This window comes from Marmota monax, unplaced genomic scaffold (genome assembly GCF_021218885.2).
Source record: "Marmota monax isolate L192 unplaced genomic scaffold, Marmota_monax_Labrador192_F-V1.1 WCK01_AAM20220418_F8-fsc00041, whole genome shotgun sequence".
NCBI classification, from domain to species: domain Eukaryota; kingdom Metazoa; phylum Chordata; class Mammalia; order Rodentia; family Sciuridae; genus Marmota; species Marmota monax.
This window is the reverse complement of record NW_026695238.1, coordinates 15,707,482-15,720,883: the sequence shown is the minus strand read 5'-3', so window position 1 is coordinate 15,720,883 and position 13,402 is coordinate 15,707,482. Positions and strand designations below refer to the sequence as shown.

The 13,402-nt window shown below is 56.6% G+C and overlaps 1 protein-coding gene across 1 annotated transcript in view; it reads right to left on the bottom strand.

Moving 5' to 3' along the window:
* Positions 1 to 13,402, bottom strand: part of Mroh2a (maestro heat like repeat family member 2A) — a 61,511-nt gene that overhangs the window by 11,052 nt on the left and 37,057 nt on the right. Inside the window, exons 24-31 of the mRNA XM_058577570.1 lie at positions 12,676 to 12,755; positions 11,111 to 11,219; positions 10,256 to 10,351; positions 6,362 to 6,466; positions 5,269 to 5,392; positions 4,661 to 4,779; positions 3,780 to 3,932; positions 1,375 to 1,529 (exon numbers count right to left, since the gene is read on the bottom strand). Of these exons, the coding sequence (XP_058433553.1) occupies positions 1,375 to 1,529; positions 3,780 to 3,932; positions 4,661 to 4,779; positions 5,269 to 5,392; positions 6,362 to 6,466; positions 10,256 to 10,351; positions 11,111 to 11,219; positions 12,676 to 12,755 (941 nt within the window). The remainder of the gene's footprint in view (positions 1 to 1,374; positions 1,530 to 3,779; positions 3,933 to 4,660; positions 4,780 to 5,268; positions 5,393 to 6,361; positions 6,467 to 10,255; positions 10,352 to 11,110; positions 11,220 to 12,675; positions 12,756 to 13,402) is intronic.

The window sequence follows — 13,402 nt, the reverse complement described above, 5'->3', positions numbered from 1 at the left end:
CAGCTCCCTGGACATGCACAAAGAACATGCCAGCTGCAATTACATCACCTCACTGGACATAACCAATGGACATTGACTTTCACTGGATGTAACCAATCACCAAAGTACGCCACCAACTTGGAACTCTATTTAAATTGCTGGTCCTGCCACATTGAAGAGTTTTTTCTCCAAGGACATTGGTGAGACTGGCCACCTCGCTGTCTGTCCCTGGACTGACTTCACCATTCCCTGATGTCCAGCCATGGGCTGGAGAGAACCACCGGATCAGGACAACGTCTGCTCTTGGCTAAGAGAAGTCGCAAGGCATCGGAGGTATTTTGGGGCTCGTGGTTGCCCTGGGATTGTGTGCTGTGCTTATAGTGTTTAATCAGTGCACACTGAAGGCTAGTCGGGGTGTTCCTGCACAGCCAGCACTTTTTGCATTAATTGTTTATATTTGATGATTGGTGTGGTCGATAAACACTTGCATTTAAAGACAATCCGCCTCTGAGTAACTATTGATAGCCCTGCTCAGGACAGGGTGTTCAAAGCTACTAAGTTGGGGGCATTTATTATGCAGTGATAGCTGACCAAAACAGATGTTGGTCAACCATCAGTAGCCACCAGGAATGCCAGTAGGACCTAGGGACACACTACTAGGAGTGCACTACCCTCTGCCCCTACTTTCCAGCACTGCTCCAAGTGCCACCAACCCTCATTAAATTAAATCACAAAACCTGAGCTGCACTCCCACCTGACCCTGTAGGGCTCCTTTAGGAGTGGAAGGTCAGCCCTGGCTGTGGGCCTGAGGCCTGGGTTTGGCTTACAGCCTCTTAGTGTGACATCCCCCTCATCTTACTGGGGCAGCACAGCCTAGCTGCTCTGGGGGGACTCCTGCCTCTTTCTGGGCCTCCCTAGGGGAGTTCCAGTGCTGTCCCAAACACAGTCCCCACCTTCAGCGAGACCCCGCCCCCACACAGGACATTGTGGAGGAGCTGGCTCCCAGAGATGCCTCCAGGAGGAGGGGCTGCCCTGCGGCTCCTGGTAAACCCCTTCCCCTCTGAGGCCACATTTTAAAAGGAACAGGGACTGGAGCATCTCAGGGGCTTTCTCAGGCTGTGGCTCATCTGCCTGAGGCTCTGTCCCCACAGGAAGGAAAGGGCTGCCATCAGGGGATAGTACTGGACTTCCTGGCCTGACCCAGACAGGACAGCCAGGACACGTGAGGACCTACAGCTCCCAGAGTCCAGCGGGTGTGATGAGGCTTTGGAAGTCTGGCCTCTGGGTCAGTGGTTCCCTGGAGGCTGGGGACCCCTTAATGAGATGCAGGTAATTGGCTTTGACCCCCCCTGGGCCCAGGCTTCTGGGACATGTCCTCCTCCTTTGGGCACCCACCTCTCCATGGGCAGGGGCTGCCTCAAGAGTGATGTGAGCACAGTCTCCTGGTGGTAGTGAGCCAGCAAGAGGATGTCTTCAATGAGAAGGCGCCGCACCTCCGGGTGGTCCACCACTGGCAGGTGGACCAGGATGGCGCCCAGGATCTCAGCCACCTGGGGAGGGGGCAGGCATCACTGGGGCATCAGGCCCTGTGGGACACCTCTCCCTGAGGGAGAACAGTGGGCAGGGCAAGACTCCAGGACCCTCCCCAGCATCAACACCAGAACCTCTCCAAAGAGAGGCTTTCATCTCTTCCTTGGACTCAGGGGGAGGGTGAGCCCCAGGAGAGGGACATGTCCCATGGCCTCTGGGTGCTGTCAACATGTTGCCTCTACTCTAGCTATGTCCTCCTCCTCTCCTCCTCCTCCTCCCCTCCTCCTCCCCTCCTCCTCCTCCTCCTCCCCTCCTCTTCCTCTCCACCTCCTCCTCCTCCTCCCCTCCTCCTCCTCTCCACCTCCTCCTCCTCCCCTCCTCCTCCCCTCCTCCTCCTCCTCCTCCTCCCCTCCTCTTCCTCTCCACCTCCTCCTCCTCCTCCTCCCCTCCTCCTCCTCCTCCTCCTCCTCCCCTCTTCTTCCTCTCCACCTCCTCCTCCTCTTCACCTCCTCCTCCTCCTCCTCTCCTCCTCCTCCCCCCTCCCCGTCCCCTCCTCCTCCCCTCCTCCTCCTCCTCCTCTCCTCCTCCTCCTCTTCACCTCCTCCTCCTCCTCCTCTCCTCCTCCTCCTCCCCCCTCCCCCTCCCCTCCTCCTCCCCTCCTCCTCCTCCTCCTCCCCTCCTCCTCCTCTCCACCTCCTCCTCCTCCCCTCCTCCTCCCCTCCTCCTCCTCTCTACCTCCTCCTCCTCTCCTCCTCCTCCTCCTCCTCCTCTCCTCCTCCTCCCCTCCTCCTCCCCTCCTCCTCCTCCTCCTCCCCTCCTCCTCCTCTCCACCTCCTCCTCCTCTCCTCCTCCTCCTCCTCCTCCTCTCCTCCTCCTCCCCTCCTCCTCCTCCCCTCCTCCTCCTCTCCACCTCCTCCTCCTCTCCTCCTCCTCCTCCTCCTCTCCTCCTCCTCCCCTCCTCCTCCCCTCCTCCTCCTCCTCTTCACCTCCTCCTCCTCCTCCTCTCCTCCTCCTTCTCCTCCCCTCCACCTCCTCCTCCTCTCCTCCTCCTCCTCCCCTCCTCCTCCCCTTCTCCTCCTCCTCCTCCCCTCCTCTTCCTCTCCACCTCCTCCTCCTCCTCTCCTCCTCCTCCTCTTCACCTCCTCCTCCTCCTCCCCTCCTCCTCCTCCTCCCCCTCCCCCTCCCCTCCTCCTCCCCTCCTCCTCCCCTCCTCCTCCTCCTCCCCTCCTCCTCCTCTCCACCTCCTCCTCCTCCTCCCCTCCTCCTCCTCCTCCCCCCTCCCCCTCCCCTCCTCCTCCCCTCCTCCTCCTCCTCCCCTCCTCCTCCTCCCCTCCTCCTCCTCTCCACCTCCTCCTCCTCCCCTCCTCCTCCCCTCCTCCTCCTCCTCCTCCCCTCGTCCTCCTCCTCCTCCCCTCCTCCTCCTCCTCCCCTCCTCCTCCTCCTCCTCTTCACCTCCTCCTCCTCTCCTCCTCCTCCTCCCCTCCTCCTCCCCTCCTCCTCCTCCTCCTCCCCTCCTCCTCCCCTCCTCCTCCTCCTCCCCTCCTCCTCCTCCTCACCTCCTCCTCCTCACCTCCTCCTCCTCCTCCCCTCCTCCTCCCCTCCTCCTCCCCTCCTCCTCCTCCTCCTCCTCCCCTCCTCTTCCTCTCCACCTCCTCCTCCTCTCCTCCTCCTCCTCCTCCTCTCCTCCTCCTCCTCCTCCTCCTCTCCTCCTCCTCCTCCCCTCCTCCTCCCCTCCTCCTCCTCCCCTCCTCCCCCCCTCCTCCTCCTCCCCTCCTCCTCCCCTCCTCCTCCCCTCCTCCTCCCCTCCTCCTCCTCCTCTCCTCCTCCTCCTCCTCCTCTCCACCTCCTCCTCCTCCCCTCCTCCTCCCCTCCTCCTCCCCTCCTCCTCCTCTCCTCCTCCTCTCCTCCTCCTCCTCTTCACCTCCTCCTCCTCCTCCTCCTCTCCTCCTCCTCCTCCCCCCTCCCCCTCCCCCCCTCCTCCCCTCCTCCTCCTCCTCCTCTCCTCCTCCTCCTCCTCCTCCCCCTCCTCTCCTCCTCCTCCCCCCCCCTCCCCCTCCCCTCCTCCTCCTCTCCCCCTCCTCCTCCTCTCCCCCTCCTCCTCCTCCTCCTCTCCCCTCCTCCTCCTCCTCCTCTCCTCCTCCTTCTCCTCCCCTCCTCCTCCTCCTCCTCTCCTCCTCCTCCTCCTCCTCCTCCTCCGCCCCAGGTCTGTAGGGAGACGCAGTCTCGGAGTCAGCCCCAGCCCCACCCAGGGCCCTGGGCAGTTGTGCCACCTTATCCTCCAGCTCCCTGGCCCGCATCTGGAGGAAGGTGCCTATCCAGGTGACAGCAGCCTTGTCGTGCGGCAGGTCCAGGGCCCCGATGTTCTCACAGAGTTTCTGGATGAGTGAGACCACCTCGTCACAGTTAAACTCCATGCAGACCACCTAGGATCAGAGCACGACCGAGTTCCAGCCCGCTCCCCGGCTCCCCCTACTCCACCCAGGAGGCATGGCCGTGGCCCTCTTGGGACTCGCTGCCCAGCTTCTCACTGTGCTGACGAGGTGCTCAGACAGCAACTCAGCACCTCCCACATCAAAGCGCTCCCACAACCAACCTCTCCCAGTCCTCGCCGCCTGCCTCCCGCCCTCCCTGAGCCCCACACAGGATGCTCCCGCACAAATCTCCTGTCCCCACTCCACTGCCCTGCAGCCTGCCTGGCCTGCGCCCTGAGCCCTGTGCTCATCCTGCCTCCCCAAAAGCCCCCTTTGCACCAGGAAGCAGCTCCGCCCTCAGGCAAAGGGGAGCTCACGACGACCGAAGGCCTGTTTGCAGGGAAGGTGCCTATCCAGGTGACGGCAGCCTCGTCTGGGCACTTCCTTTCATTAGTGCGACATTAGCACACAGGACTGCTCTGGACCATTCCTGTGGCCCTCTCCATGCTCAGCGCAGCACATTGTAAGTGCCAGGAGGACTTGGCCAGGAAATGTTAGGCACCGTCTCTGTGCTCAGCGCCCCAGTGAGGAGCCCTACACAGGTCATTGAGTACGGACATATCCCTTGGACAAAAGGCTGGGGAGGTAGCAACCCCTAGAGGAGAACATGGGAGACACAGACAGCCCAGGAAAGCCCACCCCAAGAGATGGCCAGAGGCTGGGGAGCAGCCGGTGATCACCTTGGCAATCCTGGAGGAGGCACAGAAGACCTTGTCGGCGTCTGCCTCCTGGATGTCCTCCTTGCATTTCTCCAGCTCCTTCTCCTTGGCAGCATCCCATAAGGAGCAGGTCTGGCTTGCTGTTGGGAATACAATTTCAGACCTGCTGGGCAAGGACGGGGTCTGGCCGAGGCCACTCTGCGGCAAACTCCTGCCCTGGCTGCAGAGGCCTGAGCCACCCTCCAGCATCGGCACATCCCATCCCTCTTGCACCTGCTCTCGCTGTGCTTCCAGGGGTGGCCTCTGCCCACACCTCCTCTAGCACAGCTCAGCCCCCCTGCGTCCCCCTGTGCTCAGCTCCAGCCAGTCCCACTGTATCCTGGGTGTCCGGAGCTGACCTGGCCCAGCACTGCCTTTAGTGCATCAACCCCTGGGTCTCTCCTTCTGGAACCTTCTGTGGCCTCTCGGTGCACTCTGGCCCCCTCCACTCTCCTCTGGCAACCCTGTTTGTCTCCCACCCACCCCACAGACAGTCACACTGCCCCAGGGCAGGCCTGCAGCCGACCCTCCCCCTGCAGCCTGCCTGTTTGCCCGCAGAGGCCGGCCCTCATGGCCGGCTCTCCCCATACCGTGAAGATCTAGCAGGCTGGACAGGATATTAGTTGAGGCCACGCGTGTTCTTTGGTGGGTATCACAGGTGCATGGGGCAATGAGTCCAACCAGTGTGCCAAACTGCCCCAGCTTCAGGGGAATCTGAGGGACAGGGGACAGCAGGGCTCACACCTCTGTCCTCACACATACCTGGGGCTGCCCAGAGGCAGCACGATGACGGCTAGAGAGGGTGAACCCTGTGCTGGGCACCCTGCTCTGGGTACAGGAAGGCTACCCCATCCACCTCCTCCCAGGCTTCAGTCTCCCAGCGCCATGGTATGGCGCTGCAGGAGGTCAGCCAGGATCAGGGTCCGGCCTCGGGACACGCCCTGAGTCAGCTCTGCCCTGCTCACTGCTCTGAACTGGAGCCCAGTTTCTATATCCAGGCCCCTGTCTCATTCCTGTAAAATGGGCCTCCCCACTCACTAGCTGAGTGGCCTGGGCAGGAGACATGGCCTCTCAGTTCCTCACGTTCCCTGTCTGTAAAGTGGAGCAAACAATGCCGCCTCCTCTTTCGGGGACATTATGAGAACAGATCACGGAATCCAGGTCACGTGTCCTGACAGTACCTGGCCTGACATGGCCTTAATGTTGGCCATAGCTCCTGCCGCACTTGGCCAAGCTGCTCCCACCTCCATCCAGGTGCCCCAGGGTCTCACCCACACGACCCCCAGGCCTGAGGTTGTGCTGCACCTCAGCCCTGGGACACCATCCTCCCACCCTCAGCCATCCCCAGGGTGTGGTGCTTGTCAAGCCATTTGTGACTGTCGCAATGCACTCCCTCGTTCTAAGTGGACTTCTTTTTCCACTCATGTTTCAAACGTGAGTGTCCTCTTTGGTTTTTAAAGAGGGCCTCACCATGGCTAAGCCTCAGGCTCACTAACCTGGTCCAGGCCAAGCTGCTGGCCTGTCCTCTCCCCACTGCCCCACCCAGAGCCCGGGGCTTGCTCATGGCAGCCTCTTCCCAGGGGCTCTTCAAGGGCAGAATTTGACTTCAGAAGCTCCCAGAGAGAGAGGAGTTCTATGAGGTCAGAGTGGCAGGCTGAGCTGGGCTGGGGACCCTGGACTCACGCAGACGCCGACACTTTGCACGTAGATCTGCATGAGATGGAGGTGGAGGTTGGTGGCCTTCTCCCGTTCCCATTCTTTCTCTGACAAGATCCACTTCTCCAGGAGCTATGTGTAGAGCCCAGAACACAGAAGTGGGCTTTAAAATCCTGGGCAGCCCTACCCTGGCCAGCTTTGGCCCTCCTGAAACCTCCCACTCTGAGTTTGACTTTCAGTGCTTCTGCATGGCTCCAGGCACGTCTGGATTCTTTACAGGCTTACTATGGAGGAAAACGAGGCTGAGGGCAGAGGGGGGTCCCCAGCATCTTCACAGGGATGGTATTGGGCTGCTGTGTTGAGCCTGGCTCCAAACATCTGCCTTAAACGAGGGGCCGGGAGCACAGCCCACCACACTCCAGATGGGCCTGGGGCCATCCAAACACCACAGTTCCTGTCAGAGCCGGGGACATTGCTATTGTGGCTTGCATCTTGCGTGCTTCCCAAAGGCCTTGTGCCAAGGGCGCAGCCTCCAGCCTGGAACACCCCTGGGAAATGGCAGAACTGATAGACCCAACCTGATCTTTTATCAAAATTGGGAGCCATCTTGCCACAAAGCCATGAAAAGATAATTTCAGCTTTACTATAAATTACTGCAAATTCTGAACCTGCTTGGAATGCCTGCCCGTGCCTTGAACTCACCCATGCCTGACTCTCTGACCAGATAGCAGCCCTCTCTGAAACTTCAGTGACACCTCATAAATATTGGCCTTCCCTGGCCAGACAACGACCCTCTCTGAGGCTCTAATGGTCCTCATAAATTCTCATGTTGGGGCCAGCAAAAAATGTAAACTACCATTAGTGTGACGCTTGTCAGAGTTCTGTTATCTGTAACCCCCCTTTTGTGTAACTTTCTGGGCTATAAAGCTGGGCTGTAGGAAAGCTGGGGTGCTGTCTTGTTCCCGCCGTTTTGGGAGGGAGAGGCAGCCCGGCCGGTCGAAATAATAAGCTTGCTTTAATTTGATTTTAATTGGAGTCAGTGGTCTTTTCTTGCGTCCTGGTCTAACAGAACCTTCGGAGGTGAGGCCTAGTGGAAAGAAGCTAGGTCACTGGGGGTGTCCTTGGGGGTGTCCTCGGACGGCGGTTGGGACCCTGGATCCTTCCTCCCTTCCTCTTTGCTTTCCTGTGGCCACGAGGTGAGCAGACCCCTCAGCCAGGCACTCCTGCCGTGATGCTCCGCCCTGCCCTGGGCTCAAGGAAAGGGAGCCGGCCCACCACGGGCTGAATGCTGAGGAACCAGGAGCCAAAAGCACACTTCCTCCGCCTAAGCTGATTTGCCCAGGCGGTTTGTCACAGCCATGGAAAGCTGACTAACAATTACTATGGAACAAGAGGGCCACGAATCACCACAAAGGGTCAGTTCATCTCGAAGTCACAGCAGTCCTCGATGTTTCCACACCCAGTAGCACTGCTAAAGGATACACGGAGCAGAAATGCGTAGCACTGGAAAGAGAAACCCACAAGTCCACAGTGACAGTCAGAGGTCAGCTCCTCCCTCTCAGTAACCGAGAGAACCAGAAGGCAGAAAGTCATAAAAGACAGGAAACAATGCTACCAGTCAGCTTGGCCTGATTGGCTTTAACTGAGAAACTGATGTTGAGAAACCAGCCTCTACCTCAGAGCAAAGCCTGTCCAAGGAAGGGGGCGTGACCCTTGTCCTTGGAAAAACCCACAGAGCACTCCTAGGCACATTCCCACCCTGCTGAGTTGTTTATCTACAAATAACAAGAGAGATCTGCTGGGCCTGGTGTCCCTGACTCAGTCAGGCTAGGTGGGGAGCCATAGCAACCCCCTAGCAACCACCAATCAGCATGAGTCAGGGAAAATACCTGGGATGCCAGATGACCCTCCCAGTAGTTTACGGTGGTTGATAACGTGTTGGGAAACCATGTAGTTCAGCATGTACACCCCTCTTGGCTTAAACCCATCAGTTCAAATGAATCCTCCTCTTGTAGTAACCAATCACCCCTACCCAACTTGTTCCCGCCAGTGAATGTGCTAATCATGTTTTAGAGTTGTTATTTGATTTTCCCGCGGTGTGTGATGATTTGCTAAGAGATGCTATAATGTATGTGAAGTCCCTGCCTTCTCCAAAGAATGTATAAAACTGCTGCAAACCCTGGGCTCAGGGCCTCTCAGTGTCACCAGTTGCTGTGTGCTCGGAGGACGGTGCTAGCTCGCAATAAACACCTCTTTGCTGCTTACATCGATCTTGGTCTCTGGTGGTCTTTTGGGGGTCCCGAATTCAAGCATAACATTAATTCATGAGGAAAGGACAGTCCTTCCAACAAATGATGCTGTAACAACTGGCTACCCACATGCCAAGACACTAAAATTCAATACACTTTGACCTGTGCCTCACATCATACAAAATAATTCAAAGTGTATCCTATTAACTCAAAATCTATCAGAGATTAATGTAAAATATATCAGAAATGTAATTATAAAACCTGAAAATATAAAACTTCTAGAAGAAAACACAGGAGAGAATCACTGTGATCTGAGGTTAGGGAAAGATTTCTTAGACTTGACACCCAAAACATGATCCATAAAAGAACAGAAATCAAACTTCATCTAAATTTAAAACATCTCTTCATCACAAGACACTGGGGAATTTAGGAAAAGAAAAGCCACAGATCAGAAGAAAATATTTTTAAATCCTGTAACTGGCATCCTATACCCAGAATATATTAGACCTCTAAAGGATCAGTAACAAGAAAGCCCAATTTAAAAACAAAAGAACCATCCAGTGCCTTTCAAAAACGCCAAGCTTAAAAAGACAAGGACAAAGGGAGGAACTGTTCCAGATTAAAGGAGAAGAAAGAGACACACACTAAAAGCGTGCAAGGGACTGGTCTTGGGAGTGGCTATCAAGGACCCTATTTGGGGCAATTAGTGAAATTTCAATATGGATCATTGTTTTTAACAGAGCAATGTAGCAACAATCAGTGCCCTGATTCTGATCATGGTCCTGTGGTGATAGATCATTCTTGATCTTGAGGTGAGTAGTTATGAGTAGTTACCTTCCCATGCTTCAAAACATGTGTGTGTGTGTGTGTGTGTGTGTGTGTGTGTGTGTGTGATGAGGAAGAGCCAGAGGGGAGAATGTGGAGAAACGTTAAGAATTATGGATTGGGGGAAATGTGACTTTATACTCTTGCAGTTTTTCAGCAGACAAAACAAACAAAACCACAGAAGCCAGAATTAGAAAGGCAGTCAGTGTAGATAGTAAATCGAGTCAGGTCGGATCTAAGAGGCGAATTTTGAGTGAGTCTGGGAAGTTGGGGACTGTCCCCTGAGGGATCTTATCAAGAACCTACCCCTCCTCCAACCTGTTGCCAAGGTGACCTGTCCCAGGAACTGCCCCTCCCTACAGGGAGCTATAAGGTTGTTGATGTGTCCTTGTCTACTCCATCCTGCCCTTCCCCCTTCAGCCCACCTCTTTCCCACCTTCTGGCCTATGAGCATTCCTGGGCCTAGTCACACGTGCAGGAAGGAGAAAGATTAGGGGGGAAAGCAGGAGAACAAAGGATCCTAGGACACATAAAAAGTGCAGAACACGTACGTCACCCTGGGGACCCCAGGATACCATCTATGGCCCCCTCCTCCCTCCTGGGGGAAGCCTATGACACAGGCTTTTTAAATAAACCCTGCTTTATCTGCTTGCCTCGGGTGCTCCTCTAATGTTCAGACTTCAACATGTGGGGAAGCAGGACTCGTCACCAATAACCCACCGATAACCAGCGGTGTCACCACTACAATGTATTGATGCACCACCCTGCTTCCCACAGTCTGGCCCTCGAGCCTCCTCCCTGGAAGAGTGACCACCTCTTGCTCCCCACCCTTGGCCAGGCCACTCACGTGCACCATCTCCTGCAGTCCCCGGGGGTCCAGCTGCCTCTGCATGAGGCTCTCCATCAGCTGCTCCAGAGACCTCAGCGTGTTGGCATACAGAGTCTAAGGCCAGGAGACAGAAGGGCAGCCGTGAGGGCTACACACAGTCAGCCACTGGGCTCTGCAGGAATCCATGCCAGAGTGCAGAGGGGAGAGGGCCTGATGGCCAGCCCTGAACAGCTGCCCACAGTGAGCTATTTACTCTCATCTTCCCATGTGAAGTGCAAGACCATCTTGTAAGAGGAACCCATCTCACAAAACTAGAGCCCAATTCCCCCAACTCCTTATCCTATGACCAGCCTTTGAAACAGAGGTGGCCACTTCCAGTGTTCTGCATCCGTTCTCTTCCAGTGTTGCTGGTCCCTCCAGTGAGGGACCACATGTCCCAGGACCCTGCATCTAGCTGGAGTCATGTGACTGCCTTCTGGACCATGGAAGGACAGAATGGGTCACAAATTTTCCATGCTTTCTCTTTCCCCATGTCCAGGTGGGAAATCAATACCCACCAGGACCCTAGGAGCTATGCTTTGGAGATGGTGGGGGCCCCTGTCAGCCTGGATTCGTGACAACTGCATGAAGCAGAGCCACATTCTACCTCACTGACAACTGGGCTTTGCTTGGATGAGAAACTTTTATCTGGTTGCACCACTGAAGTTTGGGGGTTTATCTGTTACAGCAGCTAGTATTACCTGGTATTTACTAGTAGAGCCCTCTACACCTTGCTGCCTCTAACCACGTGGCCCAGGAAGGTGGACTCTGCCCATGTCAAAGTAAACACCCAGGTTCTGACCCAGAAAAAGAGGTGGCCAAGAAGGTACCTACCTTAATAGACTCGTTGTCCTCTCCAGGGGGTTGGAGAGAAATGACAGAATGTAAACTGATATCCATCAGCTCGTTACTTTCTTCTATGGAGTAGAAAGGCCGCAGTTTGCTGTGCAAAGAGGCATTAACAAGAGGAGAGTCACTGAGGAGTGGAACCTGTGCTGCCCACAACCCAGCCAGAGGCACATCCCATCCCTGCCCAGGGGCCCTGTCTGCTGCCCACCAGCCTCCAGTGCTGTATCTCTGAACGAAGCAGAGATTCAAGGGGTCCCAGGTCACTTCTCCCACTTCCAGTGCCTACTTTGAACTTGTGAATCTCCTTCCTCCCCAATCTCAGTCAGAGAAAATCTGGTGCCAACCCCGGATTTTCAAGGTGTGATACCTGGTGTTTGTTAGCCACAGAAACTCTGGCCACTGCAGGCCTAGTGAACCAAAGCCTCTGGGGTGCACCAGCTTCCTGTGTCTTCACTAACACTGCAGGGGGAGAGCCAGCTGACCAGGGGACCAGGGCTCAGACACCATCTATCCCCTCACCAACGCTTCTCAAGATGGTTGCCATTAGCATTACCTGGAGAACTCCCAAGGACCCCCACAGGCCACTTCCAGGCTCAGGGATTCTTACAGAAGGGCCTGGGGTGGGACCAGGGCATGGCACTATTGAGAGTTCCCCAGTGGTTCTGTTGTGCCCCAGGGCTGACAGACCCTATCCCACCTTAACTTCCAGCTCGTCTTGCCTGAAGGCGTCTGGCTTCCCTCAGCCCCTCTGTCCCAGCCCAGAGCAGAAGTCAAGGGCTGACTCCGGCTCCACACCCTCTGGTGGCCCCTACTGTACAGAGGCCGATTGCATTTTCGCCCAGCCCTCCTTTTCAGTCTCTTGCTTGTTTCTTTTGGTTCCCCTACAAACATTTCCCCCTCGGTCAGCTCTGACCTACGTGCCTGAAGTCCCTGAGAGGCCAAGACCCGGTCCTGCCCAGTACCCAGCGTGTAACTGGACGTGTGCTCTGCTGGGGTCAGTGTAATGTCTTACAATCCGCCTGTGGCTGCCTCCTAGAGCCACACGTGGCTTCTCGGAGGGCCCCGTAACAATCAGTCCTCTGCAAGTCAAGTACCCTGAAAATGTCCCCACCACCTCAAACATTAACCACAAATCCATAATGCCCCCCTTGCCTCCCCTCCCACAGGTGGACCTCTGGGGAGGGCACACCTTTGCTATGGTATTGCCTGTAGAAACAGATCCATAAATAGTGCTGGGTTTGTCAGCTGAGTCCACCCCCATATCCCTTGATGCTCCTTGGCATTGCTCAAAACCCCTCATCCACCCCAAAACCGTCTGCCCTCCTGCCATTCCAGGAGAAGCATCCAACTTGAAATGTTGCTGGGAATCAGGGAAGGAGCCGACCCCGTCTTCTAGATGCCCTTTGCCCCAGGGAGCAGCTGCCCCAGACCCCAACACAGAGGCAGGCAGGGAGGAGGAGGTGCAAACGCTGAGGGGGCACCAAGGGGTGCCTTGGGCTTTGTCCCCAAGCCCAGAGGCCACTTGGGGCTCAGACAAAGGCCCAGCTCACCTCAGGTGTGAGAGGGCGTCCATTGCCATTGTCCGCACGGGAGAGGCCAGGTGGTCAGTGGGTTCCACCTTGAGGATCGCCTGTGCAGCACAAGGAAGGTGGTGACCTTCCTGCCACCCAGGAGGTCCGTGGCTGATGGGGACAGTGGCTGCACTCCACAGCATTGGCTCAGGGAAGACCTGGCCCTTTGTAAAGTTCCCTATCATCCCAGACCTCTGTCCTGGTTTTCGTTTGTTCACTTGGCCTTTGGCATCTCGGGAGGCAGGAAAGAGTACAAGGAGCAAGGCCTACGCCCGATAGGCCGTGTGTCCTGGCCACATACTTCCCTGCCTGAGCCCACATCCCTTTATTCATCCAGAACTCCACACCTGTTCCACAGGCTGGGCCAGGCTGGTGTGAAACGACACACGCGTGCTCATCTCCCGAGGTCTCCTGCTCCACCCGTACCTCACTCCCCCAGGACATCCAGCACAGCTTGGGCGCTTTCCAGGGGCCCAAGGCCTTGGCAGGATGGTGGGGGTGGGGAGGTCTGGAGACAAAGGGCATGGGGTGTCCACAGGCCCCATCAGCCTTTGGACAGTTGACACTTCCTGTGCAAATAGTCACTCTAAGCCCTGCCTCTAGAAGATCACCATCCCCTAAGTCCCTCCCAAGGAGGAACGCTAAGGCTACAGCGGACCTCTGATGACCATCCCTGGACACCACAGGGCCCCAGTCAACTGAGGTC